At 44.3% G+C, this 18,355-nt stretch overlaps 1 protein-coding gene across 3 annotated transcripts in view; it reads left to right on the plus strand.

Annotated features, from left to right (window-relative positions):
* Window positions 1–17,902, plus strand: part of trak1a (trafficking protein, kinesin binding 1a) — a 39,348-nt gene extending 21,446 nt beyond the window's left edge. For all 3 annotated transcript variants that reach the window (XM_084047759.1, XM_084047757.1, XM_084047758.1), the window contains 14 exons: window positions 302–378; window positions 1,535–1,651; window positions 1,937–2,037; window positions 2,226–2,337; window positions 2,863–2,941; window positions 4,358–4,488; window positions 4,752–4,826; window positions 6,043–6,180; window positions 6,674–6,750; window positions 7,172–7,411; window positions 8,448–8,776; window positions 10,967–11,416; window positions 13,726–13,828; window positions 16,443–17,902. In XM_084047759.1, coding sequence (XP_083903885.1) covers window positions 328–378; window positions 1,535–1,651; window positions 1,937–2,037; window positions 2,226–2,337; window positions 2,863–2,941; window positions 4,358–4,488; window positions 4,752–4,826; window positions 6,043–6,180; window positions 6,674–6,750; window positions 7,172–7,411; window positions 8,448–8,776; window positions 10,967–11,416; window positions 13,726–13,828; window positions 16,443–17,418 — 2,979 coding nt within the window. In that variant the 5' untranslated portion in view covers window positions 302–327 and the 3' untranslated portion in view covers window positions 17,419–17,902. The remainder of the gene's footprint in view (window positions 1–301; window positions 379–1,534; window positions 1,652–1,936; window positions 2,038–2,225; window positions 2,338–2,862; window positions 2,942–4,357; window positions 4,489–4,751; window positions 4,827–6,042; window positions 6,181–6,673; window positions 6,751–7,171; window positions 7,412–8,447; window positions 8,777–10,966; window positions 11,417–13,725; window positions 13,829–16,442) is intronic.
* The last annotated feature ends 453 nt before the right edge of the window (window positions 17,903–18,355 follow it).

The following is an 18,355-nucleotide window of genomic DNA, read 5'->3' on the forward strand; positions in this document are numbered from 1 at the left end:
TGTGTGTGTGTGTGTGTGTGTGTGTGTGTGTGTGTGTGTGTGTGTGTGTGTGTGTGCGTGTGCGCGTGTGCGTGTGTGGTGTGTGCGTGTGCGTGCATGTCAGGAACTAGTTGACAAGGATTGATGAACATGGTACAATTGTGAAAAGATGAAAGTGGAATTCAGCATTGGTTTGTTATGTTACCACAGTTACCTAAGAGTCTCTCTTTTTCTGTCTGTCTGTCTGTCTGTCTGTCTGTCTGTCTGTCTGTCTGTCTGTCTGTCTGTCTGTCTGTCTGTCTGTCTGTCTGTCTGTCTGTAGTGTTGTGTTCTGACAGAGTGGGCCAGATGACAAAGACGTACAATGACATTGACGCTGTCACTCGACTGTTGGAGGAGGTAAGACCTGAACAATTAAACGGAACACAAAAGATTCCAAATGTCCACAAACATGACAGGGAATCAGGTTCCAACAGCACAGCAGTAGAGTAAAATTTGTCTCGCGTGTAGCCATGCGATCAGAGATCTCTGCCTTACTCATATGTCTGGTGATATTTAAATTCAGTGAATGGACTAAAACTGGGTGGAAACCATTTGGAAATGTAAAACATAACAGCTTCACAGAAACATTGCAGAGACTTTAGGGCGGTCGGTCATATGAGATGGTATTAGGATTGGTTTTCAGCGCAGTAGGCATAGGTTTGTTACTGCCGGTTTTCTCCGGCATTCAAGGCCATTTATTGAATTTAGATTTCCCCAGACATACAGTATCAGTAGGCAGAGATCTGTTATCATCTGGCTACACAAGACTAGTAGAATATTTAAATGTATACATTTTTAAGAACTGCTAGTTAGCTTGAAAAGCAGTAGTTAGCTTGAAAAGCAGTTCTTGTCGGCAAGCAACGCAATTAGGCTCAAAGCAACAAACCACAAGCTGCAGAAGTCAGTTGTCCTTGTGTGTTGACCTTGACCCATTGTGTTGTGTTGTGTTGCTCAGTATCACCTTGGTGAACATGTCATTCTAGAAGCAGCCTCTAGTATCCTCCCAGTTAGTCAAAAACCAGGCAGAATAAAAGAAGGAATGTGAGTCGTTGTAACAACGTCACACAAGCTGTTAATTACTCTTAAGGGCTTTCTACTGAGACTGTCTTGATGTCCATAGAAGTCCTGACATTCTTACACAAGTTGATCCTAACCCTAACCCTTATAAATAATGATCAAAAGTAGCTCAATGTGTTTTACAAGTAGCGATAGGACAAATACAGATGTAAAGATACTGACAATTGATTAAAAAAAATTGCCAGCCTATGCAAAACACTTTGACAGTGGTTTTTACACAGGCTGGTGGATATTTTCCAACAATATAACAAAGAAAAAACTATGCTGTGGCCCATTAAAAACTTGTGTATGGAGATGATGTAAACACAGTGACAGATCATTACAACAGAGTAGTGATCATTAATTAATTAACAGCGTACATAACATTACTCAAGATGAATAGCTAATTTCTTCTAAGGGGGTAAAGTTAACCAATCCGATATGTGTCTCCGTACAGAAAGAGAGAGATCTGGAGTTGGCAGCTCGTATCGGCCAATCACTGCTTAAGAAAAACAAAACTCTCAGTGAGAGAAATGAACTACTGGAGGAACAAGTAGAACACATCAGAGAGGAGGTACGTCACTGTGCGGGGGTGTGTATGTACTTATGTGGGTGTGTGTGTGTGTGTCTTCAATTACCTATACTCTGAGCTCAAATCGCCCTTTCATTCTCTGTTGTCTCAAATATCTGTTTAACCATTCTGCTGCTTTCCCATCTGTGTGTGTGTGTGTGTGTGTGTGTGTGTGTGTGTGTGTGTGTGTGTGTGTGTGTGTGTGTGTGTGTGTGTGTGTGTGTGTGTGTGTGTGTGTGTGTGTGTGTGTGTGTGTGTGTGTGTGTGTGTGTGTGTGTGTGTGTGTAGGTATCTCAGCTTCGTCATGACCTGTCTATGAAAGATGAGTTGTTGCAGTTTTACACCAGCGCTGCTGAGGAGAGTGATGGAGATTCTACTACCTCTACCCCGTAAGACTCTGCTCTGCTCTACTGTACTCTAATCCAGTGTTTCCCAAACATGTAAAAAACATTTGAGAAATAGTGAAAATAGCTGATCTTTTAGATTGGTTATTTTCATTAATAAATAGGGCTTAAATTGTTTAATTTAATTTTTAATGAGTTAAAAATCCTGATTTAATGCATGCATTTGTGTCCAGGGTTCGTCCCAGTATCGACTCCAGTATTTCACTTCCCCTCCATTTTCCTCTGGATTCTCTGCACAAGAAACTCAAAGACCTGGAGGAAGAAAACCTGTCATTGAGATCAGAGGTACACACACACACACGCACGCACACACGCACGCACGCACGCACGCACGCACGCACGTACGCACGCACGCACGCACGCACGCACGCACGCACGCACGCACGCACGCACGCACGCACGCACGCACGCACGCACGCACGCACGCACGCACGCACGCACGCACGCACGCACGCACGCACACACACACACACACACACACACACACACACACACACACACACACACACACACCCTCTTCCAGACGGCTCACCCCCTTGGAGCCACTCCATAGGAGGGCTTGGGACAACAACCCAGATTTGTGTGTCCAGCTCCCAGGTGGTTCTGATCTTATCTAAGAGAGTGGGGACCGTGGAGAGCAGAAACATGTATAACGTATACAAATGTTAACAACATGGTGTGTGTGTGTGTGTGTGTGTGTGTGTGTGTGTGTGTGTGTGTGTGTGTGTGTGTGTGTGTGTGTGTGTGTGTGTGTGTGTGTGTGTGTGTGTGTGTGTGTGTGTTCGTGTTCGTGTTCGTATTTCCCATCAGGCCAGTCACCTGGAGACAGAAACCATCTCCTATGAGGAGAAAGAACAGCAACTGGTTAATGACTGTGTTAAAGAACTACGTGAGTTTATCATTGATGATATTGGTGTTATTACAGTACAGTATTACAGGAAGATATCTATTCCTACATAATTAGAATCAACTGCATATACAAGTAAGACGCGCACACGCTGGAAGCGAACGCAGGTCGAAAATATTGTGTATTTACGGACTGTGTGTGTGTGTGTGTGTGTGTGTGTGTGTGTGTGTGTGTGTGTGTGTGTTTTGACTGTAGCTGCACTCTGGCGCACTCTGTGGGTTGCACACAGGCAGTGCAGGCAGTGCACACATACTGCACACACACAGACAGACAGAGACACAAGCCGAGCAGAGTTTCATAGTAGGCTCCACTTGGGCGGAGGCGCGGCTTCGCCGCGCCTCCTTCCGCGTTCGCAACCAGTTGATTTGAATGTTATATGAATAGAATCCTTTTCTCCATGTCCTCACTAATGTAAGCCATGGACCATATCATTTTTATGGAGGACAACATTAGTGACACTACAGCATTCTGACAGGAAGCACTTTATCTAGTAACTGTCCGTAATGCTCTCATGTAGCTACAGTAGGAGACAAGCCAAAACCCTTTTGACACATCTGGAGAGTCCGTTATTGATTGGTTAATTTTCATTTTGTTAACATAATCTTGTAGTTGGGCAATCTGGGAACCCAGAGCCAACTGAAAAGGAAAAACAGCGACCTCTGCTGTTTGTTTCTATCTCAGTTGGTTCTGGGAGGAAGAAAACGTAGCACCCGTGCGCAAGTAAACCGGGGTTTTGGTCTGCCTTCAGCGCATCACTTCCGGTGGTGCGACTATGTTTTCATTCCCACTAACAATATTTCTACACGGAACACTAGCACCACTTCTCCCAGAGAACATGGATCGTTTTGGTTATGAGCCCACTTGTTTCTATGATGAAAGAGCAAGTTAAAATCTTTCCGTGGTTTTGTCTGCTCCGTGGACGCTATTGTTAATTCGTTTTTGTTTGTTTCGAGTGGGGAAGGATCGACGGACACGTGTATCCCGCCCACTACATTTGATTGGGTAAAGCGTGGCCTGCTTCCTGATCTGAAGGCACGCCCACTTGAAACCAATGCGCACGGGTTGTCAACGCGGCTGCCGACAGATTCCAACGCAGAGCAGAATCTGTTCTTGAGAAATTAGTAGTTGGGTAACAATAAGCAAAACCATGGAAGCGTCCGGCAAGAGAGAACCCCTCAAGATGACATTTAGCATTATAGATAGCTGATTAAGCTTACGGCTGACCAGCAAGGCTTCTTTATTTGGTGTCCAGAAATCTATGGCTCATTCACTGGTATTCAGTTTGCAACTGCCATTTGGAACATTATTGAAGTGCGTCACAGTTTTACTGTATTAAAAGACTATGGTTTGTTTATTGGACGTGTGTTGACTCTCTGTGTGGTGGTTGTTGTTGTCCAGGCGATGCCAACTTCCAGATGTCCAGCCTGGCAGAGGAGCTGTCCAGGAAGTCAGATGACGCCTCCAGACAGCAGGAGGAGATCACACACCTCCTCTCCCAGATCGTAGACCTGCAGAAGAAGGCCAAATCCGTACGTGTCTGCAATTTACATTTGAATATTTCAGTAATTTCACTGATAGCTGTTATCCAAGGTTATAACAGATATCACCCTAATTTATAGTCCTTGCCAAATAAAATCTGATTTTGAAGCTAACAATAATCGCGATGATGTGTGTGTGTGTGTGTGTGTGTGTGTGTGTGTGTGTGTGTGTGTGTGTGTGTGTGTGTGTGTGTGTGTGTGTGTGTGTGTGTGTGTGTGTGTGTGTGTGTGTGTACGTGTGTGTGTATGTGCAGTACGCTTTGGAGAATGAAGAGTTGACTCAGCACCTGGGTGCAGCCAAAGATGCTCAGCGACAACTCACAGCCGAGGTAAGGACCTCTCTAGTGGAACATGCATGAAGCCATTTTGTTGCCAACTAGTATAAGGTTCATACAGAATTACCTTTATCATGTGATGCAGTGACGCCACAGGGTGAAACATTAAACCATACAGGACATACACACACACACACACACACACACACACACACACACGCACGCACGCACACACGCACGCACGCACGCACGCACGCACGCACGCACGCACGCACGCACGCACGCACGCACGCACGCACGCACGCACACACACACACACACACACACACACACACACAGGGTACATGAACGTGAATGATTCACATATTGTCACATTACAGAACATACAGTCAGAGAGTCAGTAGTAGTCAGTAGTCAGTAGTGCTTAAGATAGTTTACAGAATGTAAACAAATACAGCAGCTAATTCAGGTCTAGTCTCATGTCAGACTGAATCACAAGTCATCATGGTCTGGGTTAGAATGTCAAGCCGCTGATTGGCTGGACAGTAACAGAAGTCCATGGTTGGTCCGTGGTTGGTCTAAAGGGGTCTGTGTTTGGCCAATATGTCTGTCACACATTTATTTTTGTCCTTAACCAATTTTCAATAGAGCCCCAGACATTAGATACCTGGCTACTGTGAGTGTAGTTCAGGTCTGATAGTTTGATTGAACAAGAGGCATTCCATCAGTATTGATATAAAGTACAACAGCATGGAGCTTTTTATTGTAATGTATCACTCTCCTTTGTATGACAACGCTGACAAGGTAGCTAATGTTAGCCTCTTATTTACCCAGTCAGTAGGGGCTGACTGTTGTATGTTACTTGGCAATAATGGATTCCTGAAGGAACTATAGTTGCTGGCAGAGACAAATTACAAAATCATAAGATACTGTAACTCTTTATACATAACCCACTAGTTGATAAAGAGTTTGTAAGGATATCTGCGATATCACACTTCATATCCTGTTGTTATACGGCTGTGATTATCTCGGTCTAAAGCCTTGTGCCTACGACCAAATCACTGCTGTGCTAATTTACAGTAGTAAAACAGTGCAACCGTTCATGTGTTATTGCTTAATCACCAAATCCCCAAAATATTTGTGAGAGCTTGCATCTTTGTAAACTGCTTTTAAAAGTTAAAACTGCACAATTGAATCTCAGAATCATTGCCAGTGTTATTAAATGTGTTGCTGTTGCTGTTCTTGATCTCTCCTGTTGGGTGTGCTGTAGTTGCGTGAGTTGGAGGATAAATATGCAGAGTGCATGGAGATGCTGCATGAAGCTCAGGAGGAACTGAAGAACCTGAGGAATAAAAATCTACCTCTCAACACATCAAGACGCTTCCACTCACTGGGACTGTTCCCTATGGTGAGAGAGATGGACAGATTGATGGAGGGAGAGAGAAAGAAGGATTGATGGAGGGAGGGAGAGGAATAAAACAAGCTTTCAGTACACCAAGACACCACATGGAGGGAGGGAGAGAGGGATGGAAGGAGATACTGTAGAGAGGGATGGATAAATGGATGCATGAGATGAATCAAGGAAGGGAGAGGCGGATGGCAAGAGGGAGACAGAGTGGGGATAAATGGATGGATGGAAAGAGGGAGGAGTCAGAGAAAGGGAGCGGATGGAGGGAGAGGGGTGGAATTAGAGGGATATCAGTATACATTGTATTTATTTAACAGCAGGTCTTGGAGGTGTAAAACTAAAACATGCTAAAATGTCATTCTGGATCCTCTGGATGAGGAAGGTGTCTGGCAGAATGCAATCTTCATTGTCAACACAAGACAACAGCAACAATGAAAACCAAACCATTCTGAACAGCTTCAGAGACTAGTGAATATGTGCTTCTGTCTTCCAGGACTCTCTGGCTGCAGAGATCGAAGGAACCATGAGGAAGGAAATAAAGATGGAAGACCCAGATGTAGAAGAACAGAAGTATGTTTACTCAGAAACCATCTACCTTTATCATTGCTGTTAGTTATTGTTATTAATTACGGTTAATATTATGTCCAATTATCGTCATCTGGATACAAATGTATACATTTGTCTCTGGTCCTCAGTTCTCCAAGAGTCACTTTCTGGGTTGAAGTCAGGGTGAAAGGTCAGAAAGTTAACTCTAGGGTCAAGGTTAAAGGTTAGGGGATGAACGTAGTCAGTGAAAGGGGAAAGTTCCCAGAAATATAGTGTAACACGAACTTGCGTGTGTGTGTGTGTGTGTGTGTGTGTGTGTGTGTGTGTGTGTGTGTGTGTGTGTGTGTGTGTGTGTGTGTGTGTGTGTGTGTGTGTGTGTGTGTGTGTGTGTGTGTGTGTGTGTGTGTGTGTGTGTGTGTGTGTGTGCACGTGTGTGTGTCTTCAGGCTCCATCCAAAGCGAGTGTTCCAGACTGTGAAAAACCTCAACTTGATGCGGCAGCAGCGTTCAGCGTTAGGCCACTCCCCCATGAACATCCCAGGGTCCAATCAGACGTCATGTTTCACATCTGGGCGGTCGAGCAGGGTGAGCTCGCCGCGCTCCAACTCCGTATATGGTAGCGACACAGGAAGTGGTTTCATTCTGGACAACAAGAACAGCAGCATCCTGGAGGCCCCTGATGACGGGTAGGACAAAATGACTCAGCATTTTACATTACTTAATGTTAAATTAACTATGTTATATGTTAGCCTTGAGAAGAGACGGCTTGTGTCTTTACATACGTAAATACAGTCTATACAAGTGAGTTTCAAAAAAGCCATTGCAATCATTTCTTAAGTGATTCCAATTAAGCTAAGTGATGCTCATGAAAAATGACATCTTAATCTGGAAAGTGTTGCGCTGTCATTTTTGATGACAATAATAAAGTACAAGGATCAGATCCAAGATCAGCACCATTACTAGCAACCAATAGTGAGGAGTATTTTGTAACCCTGGAAAAGTGTAGCTTGGTGTGTGTATTGTGAATTTAGCATTTTGTATGTGATTACTTGGGTATGATGAAGTAAGTGTTCATGTTATACTTTGGGGTACTGAATGTATATACTGAATTGTACATCGTGCAGTGTCTTGTAAGCCCTGCAGAGCTTTTAGTGCCAGACACTATAATTAAACGACCAATAGAAAGAAGTGCAAGGACCAGATCCTAGATCACCAACCATTACAATCAGCCAACACCAAGGAGTACATGGATCAGAGATCAGCAGCATTGCTATCAACTAATACTAAGAAGTACAAGGATCAGATCCTAGATCAGTCTCATGACTATCAACAGTAAGGAATTCCTGCATTCAGACATAGATCTGTGATTCTAGATGGTATAGCAGAAGAGGGACGCGGACAATTAGTAGTAGTAGTAATAATAATAATAATAATAATAATAATAATAATAATAATAATAATAATAATAATAACCTTACCAGTATTTATATAGTACAGTTAACACTTTTCAAAACAACATTTTAAAAGTCCTTCACATAGACAAGGAAGTAAAATGAAGGAATGAAATTCATGGAAAGGAAAATAAATAAAATCGTTGACACCTAAATAAATGTGGGGAGCATATTACACTAAGTAGAGATTAAAAAGATAGAAAAGAAATAAGGACGTAGGAATTAATTAAAAGCATTTGTCTCAACCCTGTCTCCCGTCTCCGCTGTCCAGATCAGAGGACTCTAACAAGCGTGGGACCCCCGGCACCCCAGGGAGCAGGGACCTGGAGGCTGCCCTCCGACGTCTCTCCCTCCGCCGCGACAACTACCTCTCCGAGAGACGCTTCTTTGAGGAGGAGAGAGACAGGAAGCTGGCCTACCTGGCCAAGGAGGAGGAAGAGGAGGATGGAAGCAGCGGACGGGAAGACGGCAGGGGGACCCCCACGGAGAGCCTGCTGTCGCTGTGCACGCATCCCTCGCTGGGAAGCGTGTGGTCGGGGTACTCGTTCACGTCGAGGTCCTACCTGCCAGACAAGCTGCAGATCGTCAAGCCCCTCGAAGGTGATTATCCATCTCAGAACCGCAACTCCCAGAATCCACCACCGCCGCTGCCCGGAGAGCAGAACCATCTCCGTCACGAGACACAAAATAATTCAAACCAGTGCGTTCAGAATCCCTCAGAGAGCCTAAATTGTAATTCCCCCGAATCTGAAAATTCAAAACCCATAGAGAGTCAAGATCAGCCCGTTGACAATGCACAGCCGAACCAAAACCACAGTGTTCAGAATGACTCACAGAGTCCAGAGCAAACCACTTTCAGCTACATCCACCACAGCTTAAACCAGGAAGCACAGTTAACATCTGAGAGCCCAGCAAGGAGCTCCAGGCGGGTGGTGCTGAGCAGCCTGCCCAGGCCCCAGCAAACATCTGGGGCCTCGCTGGACCTGGTGATGACAGGCCTGCTGGACTTACTGGAGGAACGGGAGGGGAGCTTAAATCTCCAACACTCCTTCTACTTCAGACACACACAGCCACGCTGCTGGTTTCAAATCTAGAATCAACATTTGAATTAGAAAGTTACAAATAGTTAACTCTGGAATCAGAATCGCTTGATTGGCTGAGCAAGTTTGCACACATGAGGGATTGAATTTAGTGGTTTGTTCACATAAGAGCACAACAATAGTGCAAAATTATATATAACACATTAAGAGATTAAAATTACACACAAGACCATGTGTACAAGTGTAAAAAGAATGACAAACATTATAGGTAAACAATGTTCTTAAAAGATGGAGATACTGTTAGGTCTCTTTTTAATAATTTGCTCAATACAAGAATGTATAATGTAAACACACATGCTGGTTTGAAATAGTAATAATGTTACTGAATAAATGCTTCTGTTATGTTATGTACACTTTATCAGACCTAGTTTAATAGTGTTTTGAATAGTAAATATTGACGTAACATACAGACACACCAAATACAGTGCAGGAAGCTACACAACCGTGCAGTATTGTTTATTTTCTTATTTTAGTCTTTGCTAAAGCTTATAGATATTTATTTTCATACTGTTTAAATGTTGTATGTATAGGCAAATATGCAATATATTTGTTATTAGCAGCATTCATTTTGGATATACATTTTGTCTGAATGCTTTAGTGACACTTACATAACCTGTGCACATTTGGTAAAAGTACTGCAACCCTACTGTATAAACACTCCTTTATGGAGAAATGTCCTGTTATGTGGCTCCGTCTAGTGTTCAGATCTAGAATTACATCCGCTGTGAAGTCACTATGGGACAGTATACAGGCAGTAGTATATGTGCACCTGTTCAAACTCAAGCATACTTATATCTGTTTGTCGATGTTATATGAAGAAAATAATTGCACTCACTGATTTATTTCAAGCTTAATTCACGATAGTGTGATAGGGGTTAATTAACGAAAAAAAGGTACAACAGTGCATGCTACACAGACACATCACCCATTTCATTTCCACCCCTCAATCAGTTTCTCCATGTCTCTCTGTTTTTATCATTATATTTTCTGTTTTCTTCTCCTCCCTGTTAAGTTCTGTTTCAGTTCAACTTGTCTTGTTTTTCCCTCTGTTGAAGACTTCTTCAATAAAATCCCCTAAATCTTCTCACCATCTCCCTTTCTTTCCTGTTCTGTTGGCCTTTTAGCCATGTTGCATGCATTTCTAATGTACTACTGATATATATGTCTTGAATGACGTTAAGGGATTCTCTGAGTCGCACAACCAATTAGCAATTTATTGGACTTGAAATAAAACAACGTTATGGTTGTATATAGGCAAACACTGCGAAACATGCATTACAGCATGATGCTGACATTACACAGATCATTGTGCATGCGTGCGTGTGTGTGTGTGTGTGTGTGTGTGTGTGTGTGTGTGTGTGCGTGCAAACATGTGTTCTTTGTGTGAGACAGACATATACTGTCCAGATATTAGGCTGCACATGTATTTGACCTTTGTATGTAGACAATAGACATGGCTCTGCCTGTCTGTATGGATCCAGAGGGAAATTCAGTAACCACAGCTAACAGACCTCCACACAGCAATAGATGGAGAAAATAAAACGTCTTGTAATTCAGTTCCATTTGAGCACCTCCTGAAGGCTCTGAAGTCAACTCTGATTTTCCAGAGGCTCTCGGCACTGATCAAACCGTACACACAATCATAACATGATTACATTATTTGTATGTCTTGTTATCTTATCTTCTCCAGGTTCAGCCACCCTGCATGCATGGCAGCAGCTTGCCCAGCCTCATCTTGGAGGACTCCTGGACCAACGGCCTGGCGTGGTCACTAAAGGCCAAAGTACCTTGGACCAGGACCAGGAACAGGAACAGGAACAGGAAGACGTCTCCTGGGAGCTTGATCAACCAGAAGTGGACGAGCGGTCACTCGACGCGACCTGCGGCCAGTCAGCAGAAAGTGCAGAGAGTGCAGTTCATCCGCGATCATCCTCCCCTATATCAGATAGAAATGGCAGCGACGACTACAGCCAATCAACAACGACAACGACAATGGCTCCCGGAGCGAGTTGCAGAAGCGTGAATATGCTCCTCCCTCTGTCGTTTCCTCCTCTCTCTCCTCTCTGCTCCTCGTCCATGACGAGACAACAGGGGGACGTGGCAGAGGTCCAGGCTGGTGCGGTGGACATTAAGCCCCTAGGTGAGGGAGCCTCCTAGCTGGGGTCACGGCAGCATGTCACTCCCCTGGAACGCGAGGGTTGACGGGTGGGGGGTGGGGGGGGGGGTTAGAGCGGAATTAGGTGGGGTGGGGGGTGGAGGGACATTCATTGGACATCCAACCACAGCCCCCCGGTCCTATCCACACCTGCACACGCATGTGAACACACATCCAGCCAGAGCTTGTGCGTGTCTGTGCAGTCATCATACCCCACATGAAAAAAGTACTTATTTTTATTTTAATTCATCTTAGTTGCATCTTCCTGATTGATCTCTCCTGTCATCGATTTATACTGTCTGAATCCTTTCCACTCACTCCATCAATTTATCTACTCATCATGTCTCACACAATCACTCTGCTTCTCATTCTAGAATTGTTTCTAAATTTCCCACTATATTTGTTTCTCTGTAAATCTGTTTTTCTTTGTAAATGTCATATTCCCCTTTATATTCTGCTGCACTTCATCCAATCAGTTTTATTATCATTGATCCTTTATTTCAAACCTGCGGAAAGTAACTATTGTCCAATCACATGACATGACAGGAGTGGGAAACTCCAGGGCACATGTTTGGACAGTACTGCTGTTATTTGTCCCCGGTCCCTGACAGGGACTCAGTCTAAATGCAAGACATACAGTAGAGAGGTTTATGATGATGTTAGGGCTGAAACGTTGGCTGCACTTTAGGAGCTATTTTCAACTGGCATCTCAAGATACGCCAGTCACTGAACATGAAATTGGAGGTCAGCCAATGTCACGTGTGTGTGTGTGTGTGTGTGTGAGAGAGAGAGAGAGAGAGAGAGAGAGAGAGAGAGTAAATCAGGGATCAGGGTTGCAGCTGTCTAGGTCACATGTTCGTGACATCAAATGCGGGGCTAAGATTGGAGCTGACCCAGTCGCCATGTCCCTGGGTCACCTTCACACACGCAAACATACTTTACTCTAATTACACAGCAAAAGTGTTGTTACTGTCCCCTCTGCTGTGTAGGATAAGCATCTACTGTATTTAAACCCCTGCAAGAGATTAGATGGAATTAGGGTTCGGTGAGAGAGGAAGTGTCTCCTATCACAGAGATCTGACCACTGCATTCCAAACACTGCAACCACCTTATCCTAACAAGCACATTCACTGTGCATGCACACTAATATGGCGATCTTAGCCCGTTTAAGGCAATACACTGGTTATTGAAATAATCATGTAAACATGTTCAAAAAATGTTGGGCAAAACCCAGTTAAGATGACAGTTTTTCTCCCCAATCTCTCTGGATATAGGAACACATTTTGAGTGAAACAGGGTACCAATACCTATGCATGTATCGTAAATGCTTCCATTTGAGTTATTAACACATCGGGTGCCGAACACGGTTTGAACCGTGTGTTTACATAGTGGCGCTTCGGTGCCGAACACGGTCTGAACCGTGAGTTTTGTCTTTTTGTTTTTTTCTCCGCGCGGGCGGGGCTAGAGCAGCTCTGGGAGCACCCATTGTAATCCTGCGAAGGAAGTGCCAGATCGCTCACCGGAAACAATTTTTTTCCCCCATCCGCTTCCTGTCTATTTCCTACTGAAACGCCTATATCTCCGAATCTGTTTCCTGTGGGGAAAACCGGTCATGCGCGATCCCCCCCCGTTGTAACTGGCGAGGGAAATGTTATGGTTCCAGGCTGTAGCCAGGCTCATGGCACAACATGAATCGATGCTTTTTTTGCGTGGATTTGCTTGTAACGCACACGGAAGCTTTAAACAGCAAAGTGCAGTCAATGGGGAGAATGCTGGCACCCACGGTAAGTTGTTATGAAAAAATGCTGGCACCCGATGTGTTAACATAACTCAAATTAACATTATTAACATAACCACAATGATTACGCTTCCATCAAGTTATTATCGTAACCACAAACACACACACACACACACACACACACACACACACACACACACACACACACACACACACACACACACACACACACACACACACATCTGTTATACAGTATGAACTAAATGAATGTGGCAAAACACAAACGTCTTATATTCAAAAGACTCAGGAGGAACAATGGTTGGTACTGTAGGTAAACAAAAGTAAAGTGTCAGTTAGGGAAGCGTCTCTATGCATCCTCTGCTTTGGGTTGTTGCTGTGATTCCAATTTTCTTGGGTTCTCTTCTTGATTTGTTTCTTCACATAATTTCTTACTGTGGGATTGTTGTTGGCACCATTAAACACTAACCTGTTCCCTTATTTCTCCTCTCCTCTCCAACCCTGCCCTCCTACATTATTTTCCTTTCTTCTCTTCTAGTTAATATTCCAGGGAAGTGTTCATCTCATTCTTACTCCACGTACACGTATACCACCTGTCGGATACTCCACCCGTCCGACCAGTTGACCAATGTGTCCCCCAGGTGAGAACCAAATGCCGAACAAACAGTCTCGCCATGTCAGTCTAACATGATCCCATTACACTTCCACTATCATGACTGTAGATACACTCCCATTCCCATACTTGTTATGTATATTTGATATCTGCTACTATTTGATGTTGTATTTTATTTGGAAGAGACTGGGGAGCATTATTAGTCTTTATTATTACATAATTTATGTAAATTTGATATTTGTTTTGTATTATTATTAAATGTATTATTCTTATTTAAAATTAAACTGCAATTTGACCTTGAAGTCGAACAAGGGCTGGATTTTATCCACAGCTGCTACACATACTGTACTCGTTCACCTAATTTTAAAGGAGACACACCATGAATTAAAAAAAAATATTTGATATTTAATATCATATGGTGTATGTCCCTCAAACCATTTTCAAAAGGTTTGAGCCTAAATCAACACTCAGATATACTCATCCCAAGTCAATTCTCTCAGGCTTATAAAGCACTTTCAGCTGCAATACCAAAACGTCCTGTTGGGCAGAGGGGTGCTGTACTGAGCAATTCTGTCTGTCAAAATACATGGGCAGAAAGTTTCGTGATGTAAGCTAACTTGCCATTCTGAGATGGCCTGTTTAGACACGCCCATTCTGAAAATCTCTGAAATGAGAATGAATGACTGAATGTTAAAAAAAAAAAAAAAATGGGGTACAAGAGACACTGGGGAGCCCAAAAAATAAAAAAATAATAAAAAAAAGTGAAATTCATGGTGTGTCTCCTTTAAATCATATCTGATGTTTCCCACCAACCTAAAGGCTCAAGCCATTAAACCACTTAAATCATATATACGTGGTTGAACATTAAATACTGTAGAAAAACAAGCTCACGTGTTGCAACACAACGTGTTGTGAGTTGTAGATCATGTATTTTCCAAACCTATTTTCGCAGGTTTGCTTACAGTTTTTTTGCTGAATGTTTGCCTATTATGACATGTGGTTAACCTGTCCCTTAGTTTAGCTTCATCCATAGTTCTTTCACCCATAATTCCACATTTCAAAGCTAATTTAGCACTGATCTTCATTTCTGTTTGACAGAAACCTATTTATCGCCTAGAGCGCTCCCAGAGGACATTGTAGTGATTAACATAACAGCAGTTAGCCTTCATTGTTCTCTCTCAGCTGAAGTCACTGTTGTCCTATCGGCCCTCAGCAGGTCATGTGACGAGGAAGAGGAAGTGGGGCTGTTTCACGTGGTTGTGATGGCCGATGTAGAGCAGGCCCACTGAGCGTGCACGTGGGTGAGGCAGTGCATGAGAGTGCGATCGTTTAGCTTGTCGGGTGTGCTTAGATCAGGAGAACTTAAGCCACTTTGTTATGCAACCTGAAAAAGTGATGTTGTATACCGTTATAGACAACACTTTGAAGCAAAGGCGATGGATGGTACGGGAACTAAACCAATGTTTCAGCAGGGTCACCTTGTGGTTACAGTAACCTTCCTGTAATGTAATGGTCCCAACTTGAATTCCAACCACAGCTGTTTGTCCTGTCAAAAGTGTCCCTGATCAAGAACCCCCGCCAATACGGCAACATTTATAAGGTCCATTTTTACACTGAGACTGAAACTTCTGAACACTAGCATTATGGCTAGATTCCTTGTGAATCCATCTATTCATGAAGTCATCCATCTCAACGCCGTCTCACTCACAAAAGTCATGTTGTGACTTCTTGGGACAAATGTGACCAAACATTAAACGGTGACTTGAAGGGGGGGGGGCAAATAAGTCATGTTGACTTTAGGGGAATATGAGTTACGATTCTGTCCCTATCGGGACATAACTCGAACAGCGATGAGTCGGCTCAATCGGACTTGGGAGGGTACCCCCTTCGAGTCACCGTTTGGTCAAGAAGTCACAATATGACTTTTGGGGGTGAGACAATGTTGTCCATCTACTCTGCCTCAAAGATTTCCTGATTCTTGTACCTCACCTGTCAAAACAACGAGTCCTAACATGAAGACATGTCTCACTGATCCAACTAAAAGTAATGCTATATCAGGGGCTGTGGTCCATGAGTAACTAACTGTGTGTCAAATCAATTAACCTGATTCTGTAGTTTGTAGTGAAACCTGAATCCTATGGGTCTGTTGTGAGGACATGTGAAACACACGTCATCCATATGCGTTTGATGTTTTGATGTCACGCATTGTTTTTCAAGCTCCTTTTAGACCGAGATCTCGAAACACAGAACACATTGGAAAGTGATTTCCTCGTCCTCCTCAGGAATAAAATGATAGGATTCAGGTTCAAAATCTGGTCACCCTTTAAGGGATAGTTCACCCCCAAAATGACTTTTTTCTATCGGTTAGTCACCCCATGGAGACTTGAATTCATGGATATCCTTTTGTTTTTTTTTGTTTCACAAAGAGTCTCCTTTGTGTCTTCTAACGGAACCGCTGCCTACCGGTCCGCTGGTCATCAAATTATTGGCTTAGGAATGCAACAAAAACTAAAAAATATCCATGAATTCAAGCCTCCATGGGGTGACTAATCGATAGAAAAAAAAATGTTTGGGGTGAACTATCCCTTTAAGAAAATAAAAGCCCTCTTCTGACCTCCGCTTCCTTCTCTTCTCTCCTTCAGCACTCCTGTCCTCCGCCGCCCGGCCATAGCCTCCTGTGTGAGCATCTCCTCTGGCAGCTTCTCCACCTCCACCACGCCCTGCTGCACCCCGCGACGCCTCTCCTTGTCCCTCTCCCTGTCCGAGTCCTCAACCAACCTTCGCGACTCCACCCGGACCACCAGCACCTCCCTGGGCCTTGTGCGCCTCCTGTTGGAGAGCGGGATCTCCGCCTCGGTGTACGACCCACGGACCTGGGACCGAGGAGCTGACGCCAGCGGAGCCTCGACTCCTACAGGAGGAGGAGGAGGAGGGGGAGCCGGACGGACACTCGGGGGCATCCACGGACGCACAGAGCCCAAAGATGGAGCGAAGGAGTGGCAGACATGCGTGGACCCCTTCCTCATCCCCCCCTCCACTCCACCCAACTCCCCAAAGCGTCGCTGTCGCTCCGGGTCTGCTTCCTCTCCCCACGCCTCCTCCTCGCGTCCCCTTTTCCAGTTCAGTCCCTCCACAGAGGAGCCCCCGTTCTATGACACCTTCCTGGCCTCCAAGCCGGCTCGGACCATCCTGAGGGAGGTGCTGGGGGAGGCGGAGAGGGAGCGAGGAGCAGAAGGAGGAGTGCAGGGCGTGACGGATGACGAGCTGACGGAGGTTTCAAATCTCAGACTGGTGGACAAACTGAAGCGTTTTCGCACATTGTCGCCTAGCGGGGCGTCCAACCCTTGCGGGGGGGCGGCCGCGTTGCTGGGCCCCTTCGGCACCTCGACAGCGGGGGGTGGAGCTATGGGCGGGGGCCTCTCCGTTCTGAACGCTGGTCTCAGGAGGAATAGAAGCTACCCTGCAATGGTGGGAGCCAGTATGGCAATGAAGGGAGCCCCCCTCCTCCCCCACACACAGGAGACACACACGCTACACACAAGCAACCTGGAGGAAACGCAGCATGCACACACACAGGACGTACGTCACACGCCGTACAGCCGCGCACACACAGACTGATCCCAACTGAGGAAGATGTCATTCACCCCCCGCCCACCCGAAATGGATGACACAATCTCCCAGACCAGCTTCAACAATGACGTAAACACTACTCACACACAACCTGTGAGAACAACAGAGACATTCTTCAATGATGGACAGTGCAATCGACCAACAAAGACCAGCTACAATGATGACCCCCGCCACAGACGGACTGAACTAAAAGCTTGCCGATTTGACCCAACTCATGCAAACCCCAATAGACTGTAAAGTAAAATCAATAATTGCTGATCAAATCAATCCAGAACTGACCTGGTGATGATTATGTTGTCATTATATGTTCTAGAGTATAATCTCTACATTGACTGATATACTGTGTCAAACCTAAATGGATCAGCAAGGACCAGGTCCAGTTTGCCTTCCTCTGTGTCCATTGAAGTCGTTTATTAGGTTTACAGTATACCATGATGTTTTGTTGACACATCTCAGTCCCAACATACACACATTGAATGGGTCGTACAAAGTTTTAAATCCATTTTGAATCATGTGCCATGGAAGGTCGGGCATATGCACGTTTTCAGCCTAACAACATACCACACCTGTTGGGCCAACAACTCCCTGTTATTTTAAGTTCCCTCACGAGCCCATAGAATAGGCTGCAGATATGCATAACCCTACCAAAAAGAAAATTGGCGATCTTTAAATTAGGCATTTTATTTCATTTTATTTTCCATTTAACCTCGTTATTGATTGATTATGTGCTTTACTTAAGACTTTTAGCTGTTTTCTTTTTACGTTTTCTTGTTTTTTCTTTTGATGCAAAGCACTTTGTTTTTCCTGTTTGCTTCCCTTGAATCTATGTTTACTGTTTTTTTTTGTTTGTTTTTGTTTTGTTTATCTCTTACATGTAAAGCACTTTGAGCTGCATGTTTTGTATGAAAGGTACTAAGAGAGGTAC

This window comes from Gymnoscopelus microlampas (assembly GCF_963454915.1).
Source record: "Gymnoscopelus microlampas genome assembly, chromosome: 3".
Taxonomy (NCBI): Eukaryota; Metazoa; Chordata; class Actinopteri; order Myctophiformes; family Myctophidae; genus Gymnoscopelus; species Gymnoscopelus microlampas.